Here is a 23190-nt window from a genome sequence, read left to right as displayed (position 1 = left end):
ATTCCTGAAGTATGTATATTTAATTTTGATAGCTGCGTCTCGAGGGGTTCAGCCAGCTCCTAAAAGCTTGAGGCACCTTATTATGTGTATGCAGTGCTGCTGTTATTGGTGCTTTGGGAAATAACCTGAGAACATGCAGTTAGAGTGACAGACTGTTAGAATTCTTAAAGTAAAATAAATTCTGGGACTCCTGTCTGTAGGTTGCTTATTGTTCTGAATTGTAAATATGGTTCTACTATTACTATTACCAGAATGCTTCTTTTGCCAGTGGCTAAGTTTTCAAGCATATTATGGCAAGCTCATATAAGACAGCCACCCTGTTTCTGAGACCTTTATCTTGCTAAAATTATTATACACAGCATTTAAGTCAAATGAATGCTGTTGCAATAAAAGCATTGTGTGCAAGGGTAAAGCATGGATGAGCATGTGTGCAAGGCTGTAATACAGCAAAAAAGGGGGGGAAGCAAGCAGGATTCCCAAGATTACCACTCTTATATGGTTTTTGCAGATCTTCAGCAAGATTAGATTTTTATAGTGACTGGCATATTCTAAATTTACATAATTTATTTGATCCATGGTTTCATGATGCTGATCTAGTTTCTTTAGTTGATAATTTAGATTTGCATGATTCACTGTCTCTTCATAAAGCCTGTGAACAGATAAAACATAGTAGCTTTGTGGCAAGAGCAATCCCCTTGTTTAATTAGAGTACTAATGGCTTTTTATTCTTCTTTTGCAATAGTGGGCTAAAGTAAAACTTACATTGGAGCACCCATTATATTCATTAAATATACAAGCAATAGGAAAATTGGCAGAATTGAAGTACCTTGTAACAAATGTAGATAAGATGCAACTACTTATGAAGCATCCAGTTAAGAAAACCGTGCTCTAGCTCAAAGACAGATGAGTACAAAGGAAATTTAAGGGAATTTTAGATAACCAAGTAAATCAGTTTGTGTTTTAATTCACTGGTTATTTGTATGGCAGTGAGACCATTCTGGGGGGAAATGGCTGCTCTTTTTCAAAAGAAGATCGCTTTAAAAAGCAGAAGAACCTACTAGCAGACTGTGGAGTTGCCTAAGTACCAGCCTAATGGCTAGGTGGGCCTCTGGATGACTTGTTCATTGTCTCAATTGTTGAGAGAATATATCTAACTGGTGAGGTGACCGAACTCCACCAAAGATCTCTGGTGAAAGGATGTTCAGAGACGCTGGTTTAGTGCTAGCAGGAGTGTTTTGTTAAAGTAAAAGAGAATGTGTTCATATTCTTTTCAAACCCAGAATCTGTTCGGAATACACCTAGCACAGATACCATGCCAGCTTCCTCATCTCAGACATGTTGTGCTGACCACCAGGAGCCAGAAAGTGCCACAGGATCTTATCTGCCCAGTACGCAGGAGGAGGAGACGAGCCAAAGCCTCCCTACTGCCCATGTTCGTCCTTCTCATCCTCTGAAGAGCTTTGCAGTGCCAGCAGTTCCACCCACTGGGGCAACCTATGACCCTGCCTTGCCAAGCACACCTTTATTATCCCAGCAAGGTGAGTGCAAAGGAATTGCTGCTGTCGAAAGCCGAGTCGTGGCTGTAATGCACAGTTTAAGGGAGCTGACAAGCTGAAAAGTGATGGGCAGCAGAGCTAAGCTGCTTCCTTGATATCTTCAGTAATTGATTTGGATTTGATTTAAGATTTGTCTGCTGTTTTGCCAACCACAAACCTGAGCTCAAAGCGGTTCACAGCAGTAACAAAGCGCTAACAAATAAAAAGCAACATTTCGAAATGCAAAATAAATATACAAGAAATGAATCAAAACAATAAAAAATTGGGGGGGGGGGACACAGAATACCAATCAATCAGACAGAATATATGTTTGGAACACCAGTTAACCTGAGGCAAGAAACAAAACAGCTATCATTCAAGCCAGACCTGTTTTATGTTTACACGCTCCCCTCCTGTCTCTCACACTCAAAAGGCTCTCACCCTGAGGCACTAATCACTTCTCTGTCCCACTGCAGGCTATTAACCCCATATTATAAGAAATAAATCCTACAAACCAGGCATACAACACCAACTTCCCTCTTGCCTCCTACCTGTTTGTGTGTGCAAAATCCATGACAGCAGGTTCTTACCCAGGATCATCTCACTCCACATTGTTTCACAAGAATCTAAAACATTTCTCCCATCTAGGAAAAATGTATATTCCAATTCAAATGTTTTTAGCACCTTACTCATTCTCCCAAGGATTCATCCCAGTTGGAGATAAATTACGGGAAGAAGTTTTTGCCTAAGTGAAACTATCCCTTACTTTCTAACTAGCTTTGAGTGAGGCCTTTCTGAATTACTCTTGACATGGGCGTGATATAGCATGCTTAGTAGCTAATTGCTGTCAAGTAATGCCCTTTAAAATCCAGGGTAGCAGTATTGCATAATGGAGAAGGTCAATGGTATCTCATCAGAAGACTGGGAGACAATTTAGGGACACGTCAGCAATATAAAGTATGGATCTTCACAAGAGTCTTACTCATCTCTCACTCCAACCCTGATTGTAGAAGGCTAATCCTGGTCATATTTGTGTTAAGCTTCTAGCCATCCAGTTCATTCAGTGAAGACTGCATCAATTGGCACCCTAGGGAGAACTCGACCTCCTATGCCAGTCGTGGTACCAAGTGCCCCAGAAGTCCAGGAAACAACAAGGATGCTCGAAGACTCAGAAAGTGTAAGTAGCCTGCTTAGAAGGTAGCCTAACATCCATCACATACAAAACCTTGGTAGTGAATGAGAGTAAAATTAGAATTCAAATTAAACATATTTTTGAGAACTAAAAGATGGTATAAGGCACTTATGGTACAATAGTTTTTCAGAAGTCTCCTTCATGGAAGAGCTCCCACCAACTTTTTTTTGCTTTGCTTTGCTTTGCCATTTGAGTGAGGCCTTCTGTAATGATCACTAAACTTTGTAAAAGACAATACTAACCTGATGATAGTGTGTTACCTAATAATACATGTGTAAGCTGCTCACATTGCTACTGTTCGCCAGGCCTCTGCCCATCAGTAACTCTGCATTTCAGCTCTGAAAACCCTTTCCTCTTCAAGAGTGATGATTGTGGTAGGGCCGTAGCTCCATGATAATGCATGGACTTTGAATGTGTAAGGCCCCAGGTTCAGTTAAAAAGATCTGAAGTAGCAGAGCTGGGAAAGAGCTCTCTGACTGAAAAGTTAGAAGGCCCCTGCCAGTCAGAGTGAGCAAAGCTTGAATAGATAGACCAATGGTTTTATCTTTTTATAAGGTAGCTTTGTATTTCCATATGAACATTCTCCTGTTCTTCATATAATTTCTTTACAACTTGAAATAGTGCAGCTGGAAGCCATCCAACTGAGCACCAGCCCTTTCTAAAATTTTATGCTTTGCAGTAGACTGATGTACAATATTGGCTTTTCTTCTTTTTAAGGCAATTTGATTATTAGTGATGAGTGGGTCTCAGTCAAAAGATTCCATATCAGATTTGGAAAGTTGAGTTCGTCTAAGACAGGAAAAGCTAATGTGAATACCTTCCAAGTGTTGTTGTAGTCCAGTTCCCATCTGCCCCACCTAGCCTAGCTAATGGTCGGGGATGGGATATATAGTCCAACAACTTCTGGAGGGCAAAGTGTTTGCTTTTCCTGATTTAAAGCATAGATGGAGTAAAAAAATAAATCTCATAATGTCTAGGAACCCAGGGTAGCCCAGGGTTAGCCAACATGATGTCCTTATTAGACTCCAGATCCCATCATCCCTCTCCATTGATCATACTGGCTGGGGCTGATGGGAATCAGAGTCCAACAACATCAGCAGAGAACCATATTTGTCTACCCTTAGTGTAGACAATTGGCTCTTGTTAGAGATAACCCACCATTGCTCAGCTTAAAAAAACTATCTTTCATTTTGAAAAGCCAGGATAAGTTTCTTATTGTAAAAGACTTGGAACATACAGGCAAGCTCATTGATCATTTTTCATTATTTCTGTTTTCTTGCATAAATATTTTCTCAAGGACAGACTCAACATTTTTACATAGGTGGGTCCAGTCTTTTAAAGTCTCTGGAAGAATAAGGATACTATATCTTCCAATTTCAGCTTTTTGTGTATTCCCTTGGAGTTTAGCAAGTTGTCCATCACTTTAATATGCACTCTGAGAAACTCCAACTCATCAAGATTTTTCAGCAAGATTTGGGTGGCAGCTGGAACATGCCTAGAGTACTTCTTCATAGATAGTGCCTTGGGTGCAAAAAGTTGATGATTTCTTTTTCTTTTTCCTCTTTCCCTGTGTCCCTACCTGCCTCCCTAATCACATTTTCTCTCATTAATTCACTGTTTGTCTGGGGTTTGTCTACATGTTGAATTCTGGTGCTTCATCTGCCCACATCTTTCTCCTTGCGTGAAAAATAGGATGGGGACATTTCCATTTCTGTGGTAACGCAATCCATCTAATAGATGTGACTTTGCTGTCATGTTCCATATCTGCACCATATTCTTCCCCCACCCAAAACAATGCAGCTCATCTTGCCGAGTAACCCTGTTAAATCTCCTGCAGAATTATGAACCAGATGAGCTGACCAAAGAGATGGCCCACCTGGAAGGACTAATGAAGGACCTTAATGCCATCACAACAGCATGACCACCTTCCCCAAGAAAGGACTCCAGATCCTGTTTCACAGGTCTTGGGACTTAATCTTGGAGCACAAGGAAATGTACAAAGACTAGGGGACAGCACAAGAGGGATATTCAACCAGCTGCAGTATCAGTGCCAATGCTGGTTAACCAAGTGACTTTTCTATTCATTACCTGAAATGAACCTGTTGGAAAGATGGATTCCACTTCCTGCTAAGATGTTGCAAGAAATGGCTGAGGGAGACGCGCCGATGTGATGAAACCCAGTATACAGACAAAGAAGTGGACTTAGCATTAATTTGAGTCAGGTTTTGTCTCAGTGCTGTGACCTTCCCTGCATTTTCAGTGTTGGACATTCACATTTATGTACAATTTTATTTGTGTGTTTTTATTTTATTGTATCTTTTTTATTAAAAAAAAGTGTAACCTGAAGAAAAAGAAATTTGTGTTGTTTCCCACAGCCTAGACAGATGTTTGATTGCTTGTTCTATTGTGTACGGGAATTCATTGCCAGTGTGGAATGTTCGGTTTGTTTTATGTTTTATTTTTTATTTTTAGTGTGTGTATAATTATATCACCTTCCAGCAGTTAATCCATGACCTTGGGGGATGCTGCATCGCTATTTGTAAGCTTTTTTATTTTTATATTATAATTATTAAAAGCCTGACTAGATTCTCTCTCATCACTGTGAGATTAGCTGCCTGTTTGGATTGAAATCTAACACTGAGAAACGTTTTGTTTGTTTTATGTTTGCCTTTTCAATATGGGGTGGAGGTAGGCACTGGGAAGGAAGCCACTGAGTGGAAAGAGGTTTAACTGTACAATACAGCTTGACCCATATGAGTAGCCCCAACATCCCTTGGAGAATGCCCAGATGAGCAAATGTAATGTGCATAGCGAGTGATTCTGAATAGTAATTGCAACAATTCCCTCATCACAGTGATCAGGGAAAGTGCTACAGTTATCACGGGAATGGCCCCTGACTGTGTCTGTGATTATCAGTTTGCACATTACCTCTGCCTGTGTAAGCACATACCAGGAGACACTTGGCATTACTCATGTGAACAAGCAAACCTATTGTGCAGACAGGCTCTAAGTCGTGAAACAGATTTTTTAAAAACAACAACAACAACCTATCATTTGCTTTGTGAGCTACTCATTAAGTGTGTCTGGCTATTAAATTGATGGGGCCAGGAAGCTTTATTGAGAAATGTAGGGTTGTTTAGCATCAGATACCACAGTGTGTCTTGGCAGCAGAAATTTCTGTTTTGATGTTTTATTTGAAAGATAACCTCTTTAACATTTACATTGCATCTTGAGTTTTATTCCAGATCTTTTAATGTACAGAGGTTAGTAGTAGATTGGGGGGGCACTTTTCCCTGTAGTTGTACACCGTCCCATAGGTCTTCAAAAATACCTTCAGTGTTAAACCACAAATTAGCAAAACGTCTTTTGCAGGCTTATTTATTCTAAACAGAAACAAAACCTAGGCGTACAATGTTTGTGACTCAGGTGCCGCTTGGAAAAAAAAAGGGAAGCTAAAAGGAGATGTTATTTCCTTTATACTATTTGCTGCCCAGTTTGACATACCACCATCCTCTCTATAGGGTCGTGACTTAACATAATAAAAGAGACTGATTTTGTAAAAAAAAAATCCCGCTGCTTTTGGAATTCAGGTGTACACTCAAAAGAGTTGGAAGGTGGAAAAGAAGCAAAAGGTAGTTTTCTTTAGCAAATTTGTTCTGTGTAAAGCAGTGTTATTTTAGGGTCAGTATTAGCAGTGTGGTTGGAGGAAATAGCCCATAACCCTTGGAGTTTGCAATGCTCTGATCTCAGGCAGACTTCACTGGATCCTTTAAATTTCCATGTGAATAAGGCTAGAATGGTTTTTATTACTGGCTAACTCAAGTTTGAAAACACCCAGCCACTGATCTCTACTGAGAACCAGTATCAGGAGAGAATTACTTAAAGGGATGAAGAGGTAGGGCAAAGGAGGGATGCTTAACCCTTCCCAGCCCTTCCCTTTCTTTCCCTGAAGCAACTCCTTCAAGCTGCTTCCCCTTCACAGAGTTCCAGACTCGTATTTGCTTCTGGCTTTGTATCAGCAGATTCATCTTGAAGATTTCTTGGAAGCAATTATGAAAAATAGGGATGCCGACAGACTAAAATTGACTAGTGGTTTCTGATGATGAGCACTGAAGAAATGTATTAATTCATTCTGATTAGCAGCTATAACATATGCATAAGAAAAGCCATTTATTTTTTAAATACTGTATTGAATTTACAATGAGATAATTAAGTGCCATGTTCACCTAGCTCAGTGTTCTGTCTTCCAACAGTAAACATCCTAATGCCCCAGAGACATTCACAGTCCTAGTACGTGGGTGTAGATTCCTCCCCAGTTTATTCTCATAGGTTAATAGGATGCTTATTTTGGGTTGGGACAGTCAGCAAAAAGTCCATCATAAGAGCAAACTGGCACACCTGCAAAATAGGCATTGAGTAAAATTAGATGAGGTTTGGGTTGGGGAGAGAGAAGGATTCAGACACTGGCCTGGATCCAATTATCTGTTCTCTGTATGTGTGGTGGAGGTTTTTATTTTCCTTAATATTTTGGTATGCAGAAGGAAGGGGAGAGGTGCCACACACACACACACACACACACACACACACACACATGCCTCATAAATCAGAAAGAGCTTCCAGTGAGGGAGAGGAGAATTTTTTAATAGTACATTAAAAGGCCCAAAGGTGTTGAAATGCAATTCTCTGGATCTGGGCTATTTGGTATGATCCGGAGCCCTGTATAATCAGGGTGGGCATCTATAATCAAAAGGGGCTTCCCATTCCTGCGAAAGGGAATGTTCAACGTGGCTGTTTTCCTTTGTACATGCAAAGTTCTTGTGAAGAACAGGAAATCCTTTGCGTAGGGTCCTCATTGCGTCCACTGAATTCAGTTAGTGCACGCATTCCGCTCCTCAGATGTGTACATTTCTCTTTCATATCTATACCCAAAGAAATTCCATCATGTGTACTCAGTATTTCCCCCACTGGTGGATTTTTGTGAATATATTGCTACTTTACGTCGAACACCATGAATGTCAATATTGCCATGAATCTGGGAATGGGGTGGGGGATATTTTTAATAATAAAACAACTGTTCAAAGTTGGTTTTTTAAGGTTAAAACAAAAAAGGAAACATTTATTCAAGTCAGTGTACAATATGTATTGCACTTTTTCACATTTTAACACTGTTTTTTACATATCTTGTGATTTTAAATTTGGAACATTGTGTATCTTGTAGTGTCATAGCTAAGCTGCTCTGCGGCAGCTTCCTCCAGCTGAATATGGAGAAGGGGGTGGGAAGACCTCTGTATATTGTTTTACAGTTCTGATGTAGGAGAGTTCTGAGGACTGCTGTAAACTTCTTCCTTTCTGTACATTTTTTTCCCTGTAGTATTTGCTGTATACTCTATAAATTTTTAATACTGTCATGTTTATTATTTGGTATTGGATATCCAATACACTTTTTTAATCTAATCGAGTTCTGCCTTTGTCTAGAGTTTTGTTTGTTTTTTTAAAAACTTTTGCCCTTGCATTTTAGCAGTGTCCCTCGATGAGCATTTCAGAACACTGAAGCCCCAGTTACGTTCTGGAACAAGGGTGCGGTGTTTGAGAATAATTTCTTTAAATTACAATGTAACTGAACTATTTATAATTATTTTAAGAGGTGGTAGGTAGGAACACAACCTGTTGGAATTCTGGTCCAGAAATGAAGACGCTGATGTTAGTCACATATCCCTTCTTCCATCATGGAACCACAAGGTGGTATACATTTCGTTCTCAGGAGGGAACCCATCCATGCATTGACCCAGACACAAACCTGCTAAGCTTCAGCAATATGGTGGCCTCAGGTGCCATTAGACCACACTCTGGGACACAGCTGTTAGACACAGAGCTCAGCACTGTTTCACTGAATTGTTTGAAACGATTGTTAGAAAGGGCTTTGTATGTTCATTCAGCTGGAAAATGGGGAGTTAATTTATATGTCTATTTATTTAAAGTGTTTATATCTGGCCTCTTTGTAACCAAGAGTACAAGGTGGCTCAAAATAATTCATCAAATTTAGCAATAACATTCAACTAAAGAGCTGGGGAAAGCTACAAAATTCAATTTAAAAATGGAGTAACTACAAAGATAGCCAGTCATACTTGTCTCTCTTTGCTCTACCCTCTTCATACCTCTGTGGGTTCTGGGAGACCAAGGATGGAGGGGTCACAGCAGGATGGGGAGACCTTGCCTGGCTTCTTCAGCAGCCTGCCTTCACTTTGCCTCTTGACTCCCATCTGCTTCTGCCTCTGTTTCTGGACTGCCCTCTGTCACAGCCTCTTCCTGCTCACTAAACTCTTGTTACCTCTTCAGATTCCGACACTTCTTCCCTGCAGTCTTCTCCCTCTGACCACCCATCATTGTCCTACCACCAATGCCTGTGCCCCTAAAGGTATCCGGCCCTCGGGATGAAAAAGATTTTCCATCCCTGGACTGGAACCTTTATCTGTACTGTGTGGTTCTTTTGTTTTTGAAAGACTGGTGACAGCAGTAAGCCAGCAGTAAATTACACCAAGCAAGTTGAAGTTAGCAAAAAACAGGATCTGCACAGGAGGCCTAATGAGCACAGCAGCTCATCTCTAGCAGGTCTTGCCCCCATGAAGCAGTTGATGAGACTGAAGGCCCCCACCTCCCCACAGCTGCCCTAGGCGCCTCCTCTCCAGGGTTTTCCCCAAGTAATCTGAGACTCCGCCTGCATGAAGCTAACTTCTCTGCCCTCTTCATGCCTCTCCTGGTTCTGGGAGACCTGAGGAGAGGGAAGCTTGTTGCAGCAGGAGGGAGAGACACCTTGCCTCTTCACCAGCCAGACTCCTCTCTGCCTCTTGGCCTTCGTCCTCCCCCACTTCTGTTTCTGAACTTCTCTCTGCTACAGGCTCTCCCAACCCCCTGAGCCCTCTTACCCCTTTAGCTTCCAACATCTCCTTTCCCCAGTCTTTTCCCTCTCTTCCCTCTGACCATTTATTGTCATCCTACCACCACTTCCCGGGTTCTGAACCTTCTTCCCCTGGGGGTCCCCCAGCTGGTTCCCCCACCACCACTCTGTGACTACACCAGTCCACGACAACAGGATTCCTTTCTTTAAAAAATTGCCCCACTTGCAACCTAAAGTGCTACTGCCTTTTCTGCCACTGCAGAATCCCTATTGCTTCATTTCCCGGCAGCCGTACACAGCGGTCGAACTGCAGAGGGGAAGAATAAAATAATAATACCACCAGACCATAATGATCACCTCAATGAAGACGGAGAGACAGGTTGGACAAGGCTTTTGCTCACCTGCTAATTTTCTTGTCAGGCTGGTGTTTAATTAGCTATTCTCTCCCAGCCATTAAGCCACAAATGAGGTCTCCTTATCATCCACTGCTGCGTTGTCACGGCAACTGGTATTTTTAAGTCATCCTGGGATCCCATTTCCCTTGTACTTAGCAAAAAAATAATCTCAATCACTATTAAGGATAATGGCCCTTGATGCCAGGAAGCGGCTGGAGTGGGGGGAGAGAGAAGAAATGGAGGACAGGAAGTGGAATCTCTGGTCCACTTTGTCGCTTAGACGTATCCCAGCCAGTTCAAGGCCGCATCGTAAAGATGCTTGAAAGCACAGCAGAAAGCAGTCACCTGGACTCCCCCTCTGGAAATCAGCTTCTAGATAGATTTTGCCTGGAAAGGCAGTGCCCTCTTGCGGTCATAACAGGAATTTGCGAAAGAAATCATTTGCCAAATTGGTCTGTCTTATGATTGGACTATTCAAGTAGCAAAGGGGAGGGTGGTTGCCGCCAGGGCAGCAAAATGTACCTACTGAGAACAGACACCTCCCCCCCCCCTGCAGAATAGCTCTGGGGGTGGGGGACATTTTCCCCCCTCTGCAAAACATTACCATGTTGCAGCTAGGTCAGAATCCATGCTTTTGCATTAATCACGTATTTCCCTGCATCTGCTACCTCTGTGTTTCTTCCTCACATCTTTTTCTAGATTGTGAACTGCCTCACTCTTTGTAAAGTGCCATGCTATGGATGGGGCAGTATAAATATGAGGACTGAGCATGGATTCGAATTGGAAAAAGACAAATCGGGCCTGTTCAGAGGGATTGAGGTGTGAGTTGATGCGGGCTGAGACAGATGGACAGGTTGGGTTGGACAACCCAGAGCTATCTGGAGCTGTCATGGGGCAGCCATCAGAGAGGAAAACCCATCTTCCCAAGAGAAGGTAGCAGGAGCCTGACTATTCCTGGCTCTCCTTCCTGCCTGATGCCCCCACCCAAAAGGATTGCTCCTCAGCATTCATCAGAGGCATCAGTCTTTTGGGTTGCAGGGTGCTCCCTCGAGGCTCCAATACTTTGGCCACCTCATGAGAAGAGAAGACTCCCTGGAAAAGACCCTGATGTTGGGAAAGATTGAGGGCAGAAGGAGAAGGGGATGACAGAGGACGAGATGGTTGGACAGTGTTCTCAAAGCTACCAGCATGAGTTTGACCAAACTGCGGGAGGCAGTGGAAGACAGGGCCCCCAGGTTGGCCCGGGGCAAATTGACCTGATTGGAAGCCCCACATCAGAACCACAAGGTGGATGTGTACAGCCCTGGCATGTACAGCCATCTCTTCTCTGTGTGTGCTTTGTCTAGGGCCATGGCTCACTGCTTGCATGCAAAAGAGCTGGGTTCAAACTTCGGCATCTTGTGGTTGGGCTGAAAGGGGCCTCTTGTCTGAAACCTTTCAGAGCCACCACACTGAGCTAGATGGGCCCAAGGGTCTGACTCTGGTAAGGCAGGTGCCCGTGTTCCTGACTCTACAAACCAGGACTGCTGGTGGGTTCTCCCTCCCTTACATCATCAGTAGTGGTGATAATAGTAAAGGTAAAGGTACCCCTGACCGTTAGGTCCATTCGCAGACAACTCTGGGGTTGCGGTGCTCATCTCGCTCTATAGGCCGAGGGAGCTGCTGTTTGTCCGCAGACAGCTTCCGAGTCCTGTGGCCAGCATGACTAAGCCACTTCTGGTGAAACCAGAGCAGCGCATGGAAACACCGTTTACCTTCCCGCCGGAGTGGTACCTATTTATCTACTTGCACTTCGTGCTTTCAAACTGCTAGGTTGGCAGGAGCTGGGACTGAGCAACGGGAGTTCACCCCATCGCGGGGATTCAAACCGCCAAACTTCTGATCGGCAAGCCCTAGGCTCTGTGGTTTAGACCACAGTGCCACCCATGTCCCTTGATAATAGTAATAGCAAGTACATAAATAGCCCATCAGCCCAGTACTGCCCACGCTGTCCAACTGGTTTTCCAGGGTCCCCCAAATAAATCTTTCCCAGGCACAACTGCCTTTTGTACCCTCTTACTGACACAGCATGCGCTTGACGGGGGCTCAGGGGAGAGAAAAGCACATTTCACCTTGTTCCTGCCTCATTTCCTGCAGATGCCAGAGGGCTGTGCATGGGGAGGGGAGGAATCCTGCCTTGCCCAGCCTGGATGCTTTAAATGCATCTCTTTCCTCTTCCATCTACCCACCCATAAAGGACGCAGCAGGGAGGAAGGGAGGGAGGCGGGCGAGGGTGAAGGAGAGGGCACCTCCCTGCTTCAGGGTTTCCCAGAGCGCAGCAACGGCCAGCCTGCAGCAGCCGCCCTCCCGCTCAACGCTGTGTTCTGCTTGCCTGGTGTTTCCATGGAGCTGGAGAGCACAAGGGGCTCCACAAGGCTGGGATCTTCCGAAGCAACATTGATGCTGGGGGAGGGAGAGGGGATCCCTGCCGGCTTTATATGCGAGTGTGTGCCTGAGAGAGGAGGAGGGCCTTCTCATTTATGTACTCCTAAAATCCAGGCTTCATGTACTGCTATGGGGAACCTCTGGCCCAGGTTGAGGTGGGTAAATACAGTGGTACCTCGGGTTACAGATGCTTCAGGTTACAGACCCTGCTAACCCAGAAATAGTACCTCAGGTTAAGAACTTTGCTTCAGGATGAGAACAGAAATCATGTGGCGGTGGCGCAGCGGCAGCGGGAGGCCCCATTAGCTAAAGTGGTTGTTGTTGTTTAGTCGTGTCCGACTCTCTCTGACCCCATGGACCAGAGCACGCCAGGCACTCCTGTCTTCCACTGCCTCCTGCAGTTTGGTCAGCCTCATGTTGGTAGCTTCGAGAACAGTGTCCAACCATCTTGTCCTCTGTCGTCTCCTTGTGCCCTCCCCTTCTCCTTGTGCCCTCCATCTTTTCCAACGTCAGGGTCTTTACCATAAGGTGGCCAAAGTATTGGAGCCTCAGCTTCAGGATCTGTCCTTCCAGTGAGTACTCGGGGCTGATTTTCTTAAGGATGGATAGGTTTGATCTTCTTGCAGTCCATGGGACTCTCAAGAGTCTCCTCCAGCACCATAATTCAAAAGCATCAATTCTTCGACGATCAGCCTTCTTTATGGTCCAGCTCTCACTTCCATACATCACTACTGGGAAAACCATAGCTTTCACTATATGGACCTTTGTTGTCAAGGTGATGTCTCTGCTTTTTAAGATGCTAAAGTGGTACCTCAGGTTAAGAACAGTTTCAGGTTAAGAACGGACCTCCAGAACGAATTAAGTTCTTAACCCGAGGTACAACTGTAAATGCTCTTAAGATTTTCCCCATGCCATACACACCCTCCACACCTGCCTGCTCCTTGGGTGTTTCTCTGCCTGGCTAAAATGTGTCCTTCAACTCTGGTGATGCCTCTCGCTTGCCTGAATGGAGGATAGAAGTAGGTAGGTTTGTGCAGGTAGAAACAAAGGTAAAATGTACATTTATTGCTCCGCCCACTTTTTGCCTCTGGCTCTGCCCATTCCAGCTTCAGCCTTCAGGTTGTCGGGGGGGGGGGGGTGCAGCCCCCCAGACTGTAGGAGCCTCCCTGACTCCTGACTTACACCACGTATCTTATTTCTTGCACTTGAGTTGCAATATTGTTGAGTGCGAGTGGTTTATTTACACTTGCTTCCTGGTTTTAATGCTTGAGGCAGCGAATGGTTGTAGTGGTTGTGTGAAATGGATGGTTAGTGTGGCTGGATGCACGGTTGGGTGGTGTTGATTGGAATCTTAGCAGTGCTCTCCAATTTTATATTATGTTTAGGAATACGGATATTTTCATGTATTTTGTTATGTGAACCATTTGATGTGGTTTTATTGCACTTAAACCACTTTGAGGATTTTTTTTTGGATAGCAAAAAAATGGAAACAATAACAGCAATAATACCAAAGGAACAAATGTTTGTGCAGATTTCAGGCATTATCACAAAGAAGAAGGAAACATTTAAAATATCAGCTCATGGTGCCAGAAGAGAAGGCCAGGATCTCTCTTGCCATCCATATAATTTTCATTAACGATAGTATGCGTGAGAAGTGCCCAAATGAGAAATTTGGTTGTCCTACGAATCTTTTGCTGCATTTTAAAAGGCTTGCATACCACATGCCTGTGTGCGGGCCCAGGAGTACAGAAATTTAAGAGGCACACTCAGCCACACTTATTCGTAAAGCTGAATTATATAAAAGGGAAGCACAGCGATCACAGCACCTGTGGCTGTTGCTTCATTCAGCTGCTTGTTCTAAATCATGGGTAGGCAAACTAAGGCCCAGGGTCCGGATCCAGCCCAATCGCCTTCTAAATTTGGCCCATGGACAGTCCGGGAATTAGCATGTTTTTACATGAGTAGAATGTGTCCTTTTATTTAAAATGCATCTCTGGGTTATTTGTGGGCCATAGGAATTCATTCATATTTTTTTTTTCAAAATATAGTCCAGCCCCCCACAAGGTCTGAGGGACAGTGGACCGGCCCCCTGCTGAAAAAGTTTGCTGACCCCTGTTCTAAATGGTCACTGTCCTTACAACAGGCTCCTCCGGACAGACCTATTCACTGGGCATTCATCCTGATCTGCTTGCACAAAGGTTAGGCTAAGTCTGGTCTTTACTGAGCATTCACTCTGATTGGTTTGTGGTGAGGCTCTATCACAATGACTCATCCTGATTTGCTTGCTGCAGTGAATGAATGATGTACGCAGTGAATGGGAAGAAATGGGCGGGGGCAGGGGTGGGGGCGGGGAGTGATATAATACATACATTGTCATACAAACAAACCAGCATGAACATGCAATAAGGAGCAGATACAATCTATGTTCCAGATATGCTTTGTGCAAGCAAAGCAGGATGAATTCTCAATAAACAGGTTGTTTGGAGGAGCCCCAAGACACTCGTGGGGCAATGTGTGAAGGGCACTTTGGAAAGTGAGGAAGGTAGGATTATATCAAGAGTGTTGGTGAGGGCAGTGATGGGCCTCTCCCTTTCTCCTGTGAGAGTGCTAGTGAAAAACGAGGATGACGAATGGAAAAAATTGTGCCCCATTTTCCCTAATGATCTGGCCTCCACCACATCTTGATACTGTCCTTCAGAGTCTGGAAACTTGGCCAAGAAAGCAGATACAGAAACAGAGGATGGCATATTTTACTAAGATTTTGTTTTATTATGTCTGTTTTTATATTTCAAACCCCAACCCTACAGCACTTCCCCACCCCCCAAAAAACACAACCCCCTGAACTTTTTAGCTACTGGGTCAAACCTAATGGGGGTCTTCAGCTGTGGTTAGTGATTTGGTACCTGCTGCAGCAGAATTCAGAAACCTGAACATCGTTTATCGTCAAACCAAGCCAAAGCACCTGTCTACAATGGGTGACTTTTTCTCAATTCCAAGAGAGGCAGTTGGGAAAGCAGGTGCCTGGGGAAGGGAGGAACAGGGGCAAGGGGGGGTACTCTGAATGCAGATGTGACCATCCCAGTTTCCAGGATGTGCTCAAAGATGTGGTATTGCACAGCACATAATTCTTCACTGTACTGGCCACCTGCAAACTATTCACCTTCATCCCTGGGAGACAAGCTGTTGAGTTCTATCAAAATATCTTGATTACCAGTGGGGGCGGGGGGAAGAGAGAAAAATCTTCAAAGCTGATCTCTCCATTTTGGTTGCAGGTGCCTTCGTTTTTTCCTTTGGGGGCATGAGATGGGGGCACAATACTCCTCCACACCGTGTAGGCAACACGGTGGTCTGCAGATGTTGCTGGTCTGCGGCTCCATTGGCCAGGCTAGCTGGGGTTGAGGAGACTTGGAGTGCAACAACATCTGCAGGGCACCACATGGGCTACTCCTGCTTAAGCATTTTGAAAAGGATGGTATGTGCCATGGAAGCAATGGGGCCAATTGTATTGTTCGCCTTTTTACATGCACCTTGCTTAGCTCCAGATGTCTCGGGGAAGTAGGCGTGCCTCCCTCCTTTTGTCCTCACAACCCTGTGAGGTAGGTTAGACGGAAACAGATTGGCTGGCCTAGAGTTTGCCAGCGAGCTTTGATGCTAAGGGGGGGGGCGGGGATTGGATCCCAGGTCTCCCTGGTCTGACTCCTGACGCTCCAACCTGCTACACTCCACAGGCCTAAGTTTAGACATGTTGAATTTGCTGCATTGCTTTCAACCTGCACTTAATCGCAACAACTAACTTTAGCTGCCTATGGCCCCTTCAAGGAAGGTCAGTATTGGCATATATTTTAAAACTAGAATATATATATATATATATGTATGCGCAGGTTGTTATGCATATGGATGCATATGTGTTTGCAGCATACACACATCTGTACACACACACATCTATATAGCTGTATTATCTGTTTTAGTAGAAAATATCCCCTCCCCTCCCCCCCACCGAGTTCCCTTGAATCTGTAAGGAAGACCGAAGCTTGAATTACACCTTAGTTCCAACCCAGCAAAGCGCTTAAAAGCAGGAGCAGCTGGCTATATTTGGGGGGCAAACATTCGGAGATAACAGGCACATATCAAGAGGTTTTTTTTGTGGTTTTCTTTTTTTGCAAAAACAAAATTTTGGTATAAAATCAAGCGAACTGGGGAAAGCCCAGGGGAGCAGGAAGATTCCACAATACTATTGTTCTGGTGAGTTTTGGCACCGCTGCCTATAGCCTGGCTGTCTCCTAACTCTTTGCTCTGGATCCGTGGAACAGCAGAAAGAATCTTGGAAAACCTGGGTAACAAAGAGGAGCAGGACGACTTGGTGGAAAACAAGGTGCAAGAGATGGAGAGGCCATTTCCCCCTCCAGGTACGCACAGACACATGTTGGAAGGAAGGTAGGGAAGATGGGAAGATGAAATGGATTGGGACAGGAGCGATGAGGTTGCAGCATGGGATATCTGCCCACCAGCTTGGTTTATCCATTAAGGACTTGTCTTGGGCCATGGAGACCTCTGTTGATCAGGGATGCTCAAAAATCTACCTAAAGGAGCACACAGGATCCTCCCAGCCTTGTGGGAGTTTTATTGCTCATTATCATTGTACACAGTAAAGTCTGGTTTCTGCAGCCCTTTCAAAACAGGGGCAGAAACACATATATGGCAGGGCTGGTGCAATTGCTGAGCGCGTCGTCATAAAAATAGGTATTGATGGGAGGACACCCTCCAACTCTGTGTGTGTGTGTGTGTGTGTGTGTGTGACGCCAGCTGTGATTCCTTGGTGGTGTGATGGACCGAGTGTATGGGACTGTCAAATACATTTTCTTACTGAATGCTCCCCCCGCCCCCCGCAAGCCCTTGGCTTCCACACAACAGCAGGCAGCTCATCACAGCCCTGTTGCCATGCTAAGAGCACTGCAATGCCCATGGATGTGCCAGCCAGTCTGATGCAAGAAGGTTGGACGCACCTCTGTAGTTGGCACATCACATTCGAAATGAACGGTAAAATGGGAGGTCCCTTGTTCAGTGGGCAAGCAAACGCTCTCATCATTTTGCACTCTTTGCCGAGGTTGTCTGTTGCTGCTAGAATTTCAGCAGGGCATAACAGGCCCAAAGAGCCCCACTGGCCAGCCATGCAATGATGGATACAATGGAAGAACATTGAAAGTATGATGTTTGGCCTAGAAGGAGCTTAGAAAAGAAAACCCAGAGCTTCTGAAAGCAACAAATGCATTAGGAACAAAGTCTTGCTAATGCCCTTCCACAAAACACAGCAGAAACTGAGTACTGACATCAAATGTTTTGCAGACCTCTGAATCCCAAGTTTTGCCATGTCCCAGTGTTGATTTCTGAATTTGCTTGCTCCTCCCCTCCCCTTCAAAGTCTTAGTGGCGAGTTGACCACTAGGTGGAACTATTTGAAGTTTGCTTGCTGTTTTCTGGGGTGAGTTTTTAAAACCCAAACACAATGTTGTGGTCCTGAGGCTGGAATCTGAAGTGAAGGATGAGCACAGGTTAGGTCGGAGAAGGGGGACCTGTGACCCTCCCAGATACTGTTGGACTCCAATTCCCATCATCCTCCAGCAGCAGGGACAATGGTCAGGGATGCTGTGAGCTGTAGTTCAATAGCATCTGGAGGGTGATGGGTTATTCCCTTTCGCAGCCCCTTCCCTATGTGCCATTCACTATTCCATTGAAAGCTGTGCAGGGGAAAGAATACAAGCACTTTAGTTTCCCCCCAGTAGGGTTCAGTGCAGAGGGCGAGGTGTTATAGGGATGGAAGGGAATCTGTCAATTTCGGTTCTGTCACCTTCTCTTCTTTTCCCAATCTTAAGTTCAGTTCTCCATTTTGCAGCAATGTGTGATTTGTTTTTAAGTCCTCTTGAAAATTCATCAGCATTTCCCCCAATTGATGCAATTTTGACTGCTGTTTTTTTGACTAATGCACATTTCTGCAAGCAATCTTCCCTAACATAATGCATTTTTTATGCCATTTTCACAAAAATATTCATTTTAATGCACAATTTCGACTAATATACAATTACAATTGTTATTCAGTTAAGTTAGAGAACTGCATTGCAAAATTCAGGTAAATGTGAATTTTGAATAATAGCTGTTTTGTTTAGCATACTATTTCAGAAAATGTGAATTTGATAGCTTTGCCTTTAAATGCAAACCGAATCAAATTTCCCCTCCATCCCTAGAGAGGTGGATGTGTGTGTGTGTGTGTGTGTGTGTGAGAGAGAGAGAGAGAGAGAGAGAGAGAGAGAGAGACTGAGTGAGTGTGTTTTCAGCAGAAAAACAACAGGGGACAGGGGTGGAATAGGTTTAAGAAACCCCCCCACAAATTTAGTGGAAAGAGGGTCTAGAGGTATGAACCATTTCGATTCTGGCAATTTGTGAAAGTTTGGTTCAACGTATTCCATTGCCCCTCAAGGGGAGTGAATTCTCGTTTCTTCTTACTTGTATATCTTTCTGAGATCCCACGTGTAACCTCTTCAGATGTAATTGGAAATTTGGCATGTGGACACGGGATTCCAGATCTTATCAACTCAAGAGGTGACCCCTGGATTCCTGGCACCGATTTACATCAATGAGAGATCTGTTTCTCCAAAGGGAGCCAATTTTCTTATCTTTATCCTTTACATCGGCTGCACATCTACTCTCCGAGTTGTTCTTATTATTATCACATATTGATTACATTCCTTCCCCCACCCCCCAATCTTTTTCTCCGTGTAGTAAAATACTCTATAAAAGAAAGTGACTCAAAATCTATAGCTCTAAGAATACCTGGTTATCTTTTTTGCTGCTGTTGTTCTCCTTTTTTTTTTTTTTAAACCTCTAATCATAGTTAGCTTGAAGAAAACAAAGGAAGAAAATGGGAGTCATGTAAAAGTCTATTGGAATCTAAAAAGCACAAATGAAATAAATCCGGCTCCTCCAAACTGTGGCCAAGAGGGATGGCGGCCAGAAAATGTAGGTGAGGGGGAGAGAAGGAGAGCATCTCACAAATTGGAGGGCAGTTTCGATCGGATGGGCTCTCGTTCCCCAGTGAGCCCTATAGACCCTTTCCTCCCTTCGACAGCAGTCACAACAGCAGTCAGAGGTGGGGGGATAGCGCAACTGGCCTCAAATGCAGGTGGCGGAGGCAGTGAACCTGAGGACATCTGGCGTGGTAGAGTCACTCGCCCTGGTACAGAGCTGTATGGCTTCCCTAGAGGCCTGGTCCCTCCTCCTCCTCCTGCTCCCCCTCCTCCAGAGAAAGATGAGAAACTAGAAACAGATTCCCTAGAGGAGTGGGGAGAAGAGCCTTGGCTTAAAGTCTGAGCCGTTTCGTGGGGCAGAGATGGATGGGAAGCAGAGATGAACTTGAGGTCCTGGCTTAACCGTCCCGGTGGAAGCGGCGGCGGCGGCGTACTCCTGGGCTGAAGGACCTGTAGAGGTGGACTGGAGGTCTGAGGCATCAGCAGAGATCCGTGGGAGCCCCTTGCCCCAGAAGGGGCACACTGCAAAGTCCTGGCTGCAGCACATTGACTAGGAGGGCTAAGGCCTGAGGGTGGGAACAGCGGAGGAGGGGCACCGGTGGGCTGTTTCAAAGGAGACATAGAGGCAAAGGGTGACCTTTCGTGGTGCAACTGAGCTACGGTCGCAGCAGGAGAAGCGGAAGGTCCTAATGCACTTGGCTGGGTTTGGCACGAGGCCGATGGGGAGCCTCCGGAGGCCTGTGCCAGCTGGCTTAAGCTGGAGGGTGGTGGGCTTGAGGAGGGAGGCAACGGAAAGTGGTTCGTCCCTCCCAGGGCTCCAGTTCCTGAGAGCTGCTGGGCCTGGCCTGGCTGGGCGGGCTTGTTGCTGCAAGCGGCTTGGGTGCGGCCAAGGGGGCTGCCGGGGGAATTGGAGGATAGCTGGGGGAAGGCGGTGGATGGCGAACTAGCAGGGGCCTTCTGGAAGGGGCCAAAGCCACTCAGGAGATTGCTGTCGGGAGCCTGCTGCTGAGCCACCCCTTCTGGGGAATTCGAAGGTCCCTGGTGCAACAGGCCCAGGCCTGCCGAGGACGGGCTCCCCAAGGGCTGCTGCTGAGTCGAGGCAGCCGACGGAGAGCCAGCCGAAGCCCGGTGGAACTGGCCCAAGCCGGCCGAGGCCGTGAAGCCAGCCAGCTGCTGGATCTGGAAGGAGGACGACGAGAGGGTGTCTGCCCCCGGGGTGTGCTGCTGGGATTGCGTGCTTGAAGGGGAGCCCACAATGGAAGGCCCGGCCGAAGACACCAAGGAGTGAAGTCTCCTCAGCTGCCTCGGAGTCTGGTTCGGGGCCTGCCCCAAGGAACCCAGAACAGAGACGGGCGGGCGGAAAATGGCTGTTGGGAGGCGAGGGTGGTGGGTGAGAGCTATTGCTACGGATGTGGTGGCCGCTGCGGCTTGCAAAGGGGCCTGGATCAGTGGCGTCCAGATAACCGGCGTGGGGGTCGATGCGGCGGCGGCAGCGGCCTGGACGTTATGCGCACAGTGGGCCATCTCTCGGTCGTGCTGCACGATTTGCTGGATGATCTCGTTCTCCTGGTAGTTGAAGACACCCGAGTTGAGATCATGCTGGACTTTGTGGAGCAGGATGGAGTTCTTCTTTCCTGTGAAGGAAGCAGAAGAAAATTAAGAACTGCAATGAGGGGCCTCCTAGAAGCCCAAACCAGAGATCGCCAACCTTTTGGAGGGTGGGGGTGGGTTGGGACCATACCTACATTGTAACCATGAGCACACACCACCCTATTCTTCTTTCAAGACCAGTTTCGGGGAGGGGAGCAGTGGAAAAAGAGGTCATTGAGTCAAGATCTGAACCCCATTCTCCCAGATCCTAGTTTAAGACTCTCACCAAAATACCACATTAGCATAAAGGTAAATGTAAAGGGACCCCTGACTATTAGGTCCAGTCGCGGCCGACTCTGGGGTTGCGGTGCTCATCTCGTTTTACTGGCCGAGGGAGCCGGCGTACAGTTTCCAGGTCATGTGGCCAGCATGACTAAGCCGCTTCTGGTGAACCAGAGCAGCGCACGGAAACACCGTTTACCTTCCCGCCAGAGTGGTACCTATTACCTATTTATCTACTTGCACTTTGACGTCTTTCGAACTGCTAGGTTGGCAGGAGCAGGGACCGAGCAATGGGAGCTCACCCCGTCGCGGGGATTTGAACCGCCGACCTTCTGATCGGCAAGCCCTAGGCTCTGTGGTTTAACCCACAGTGCCACCCGTGTCCCACATTGGCATACATGACTACAACTCCCTTCATCCCTGATTGCTGGCCATGCTGACTGGGGGCACCAGGCTGGGGAAGGCTGGTGGCCCTTCTGTCCAGGGTTTCTTTTCAGCAGGAACTCACTGGGACTCAGTTCCGGCACCTCTTAGGTGGGCTCCACTGACATGGTAAGAGAACAAGGAAGGTGTTCACGGTGAGTTCCTGGCACCTCTTTTTCTAGAAAAATAGCACCGCTTAGGTCTGATCCACTGTAGCTGCCCTTAAGTTCTTTTGTTATGTTCTTCTCCCTCCATTACATTAAGGACAAACTCAGGGAAGCATTTTCTAGTCTCTTATCTGCTGCAAAACAAATGCAGGAGAAAGAAAGAGTTTTCATTTTCTTCCTCAGCAATGTTCCCGAAAAATTGTGTGCTTTGTTTTAGAAAGCTGTTCAAAGTTGCACAATGAATTTGGGCACATTGAAAAGGGAGAGGGCGAGATTTATGAGGAATAGTCAAGTCAGGTGCAACCAGCCTCAAGATCTCTCTCTCTCTCTCTCTCTTTCCCGCCCCACCCCTGACAGGGCTCCAGCACATAATGCAAAGTGTGTGCGCCATTTGGGGTGGGGAATGAAGTTATCCACAACTGTATCACTTAATCACATTTTAAGCTTGCAATTATTAGCATTTTCCAGTGATTAACAGCAGCCTTTGTGTGTCCCTCTGATTGTGTCCTGGTCATGCGCCTTTTGGCTGTGCTTTAGAAATCCAGGCAGCTACAGGCCTCCCCCCACCTCAAGTCCTTTTGTATTCTTGCATTGTTCTTGGATGCCCACATCATGGAACAGCAGCAGCCCTGCGGTTCTCAAGTGGCATCGCTGGAGAGATTTGTGGAAGCTGAATTTAAAACACACACAACTCCCCTCCCCCACTTTGGATACAGCGTTGGGTTGGAATAGTGCTGCCTGCACAATTTCTATTGTGCTCTTCTGAATTCACCTGTGTTGCTTCAGCAAATAATAATAATAATAATAAATTTTATTTATACCCCACCCTTCCCAGCCAAGACCGGGCTCAGGGCGGCTAACACCCGATATAAAAACAATTGATTGAAATACAACTTAAAAAACAAAATTTAAATACAACATTAAGATGCAGCCTCTTCACAGGAGGAGAAAGGAAAAAAGTAAGAGGGGAAAGGAATCAAATTGATTCCAAGCCAAAGGCCAGGCGGAACAACTCTGTCTTATAGGCCCTGCGGAAAGAAATCAGATCCTGCAGGGCCCTGGTCTCATGAGGCAGAGCGTTCCACCAGGCCGGAGCCAGTGTTGAAAAGGCCCTGGCTCTGGTTGAGGCTAATCTGACTTCCTTAGAGCCCAGGACTTCTAGGGTGTTGCTATTTATGGACCTTAAGGCTCGGCTACCTTTACAGAACATACTCAAAGCTCACCTGCTCCTGTGAAAGTGTGCAGCCCACACATCCATGTGCCTTGTCC

At 45.8% G+C, this 23190-nt stretch overlaps 2 protein-coding genes across 10 annotated transcripts in view; one reads left to right on the top strand and one right to left on the bottom strand.

The window, feature by feature from the left end:
• The window catches only part of NEO1 (neogenin 1), a 108755-nt gene extending 100570 nt beyond the window's left edge, over positions 1 to 8185 (top strand). For 7 of the 8 annotated variants that reach the window (XM_080980265.1, XM_080980264.1, XM_080980262.1 and 4 more), the window contains 3 exons: positions 1281 to 1538; positions 2576 to 2712; positions 4565 to 8185. In XM_080980265.1, the coding sequence (XP_080836391.1) occupies positions 1281 to 1538; positions 2576 to 2712; positions 4565 to 4648 (479 nt within the window). In that variant the 3' untranslated portion in view covers positions 4649 to 8185. Of the gene's footprint in view, positions 1 to 1280; positions 1539 to 2575; positions 2713 to 4419 lie in introns of all 8 variants that reach the window. The other variant, XM_080980260.1, reaches the window with a different exon arrangement.
• An 11175-nt stretch (positions 8186 to 19360) lies between these two features.
• The window catches only part of HCN4 (hyperpolarization activated cyclic nucleotide gated potassium channel 4), a 114078-nt gene continuing 110248 nt past the window's right edge, over positions 19361 to 23190 (bottom strand). For both annotated transcript variants that reach the window (XM_080980286.1, XM_080980285.1), the window contains one exon: positions 19361 to 21093. In XM_080980286.1, the coding sequence (XP_080836412.1) occupies positions 19481 to 21093 (1613 nt within the window). In that variant the 3' untranslated portion in view covers positions 19361 to 19480. The remainder of the gene's footprint in view (positions 21094 to 23190) is intronic.

Source organism: Podarcis pityusensis (genome assembly GCF_964106645.2).
Source record: "Podarcis pityusensis genome assembly, chromosome: 14".
Classification (NCBI taxonomy): domain Eukaryota; kingdom Metazoa; phylum Chordata; class Lepidosauria; order Squamata; family Lacertidae; genus Podarcis; species Podarcis pityusensis.
The sequence above is the reverse complement of the archived record's forward strand: the minus strand, read 5'-3'. Positions and strand labels throughout refer to the sequence as shown.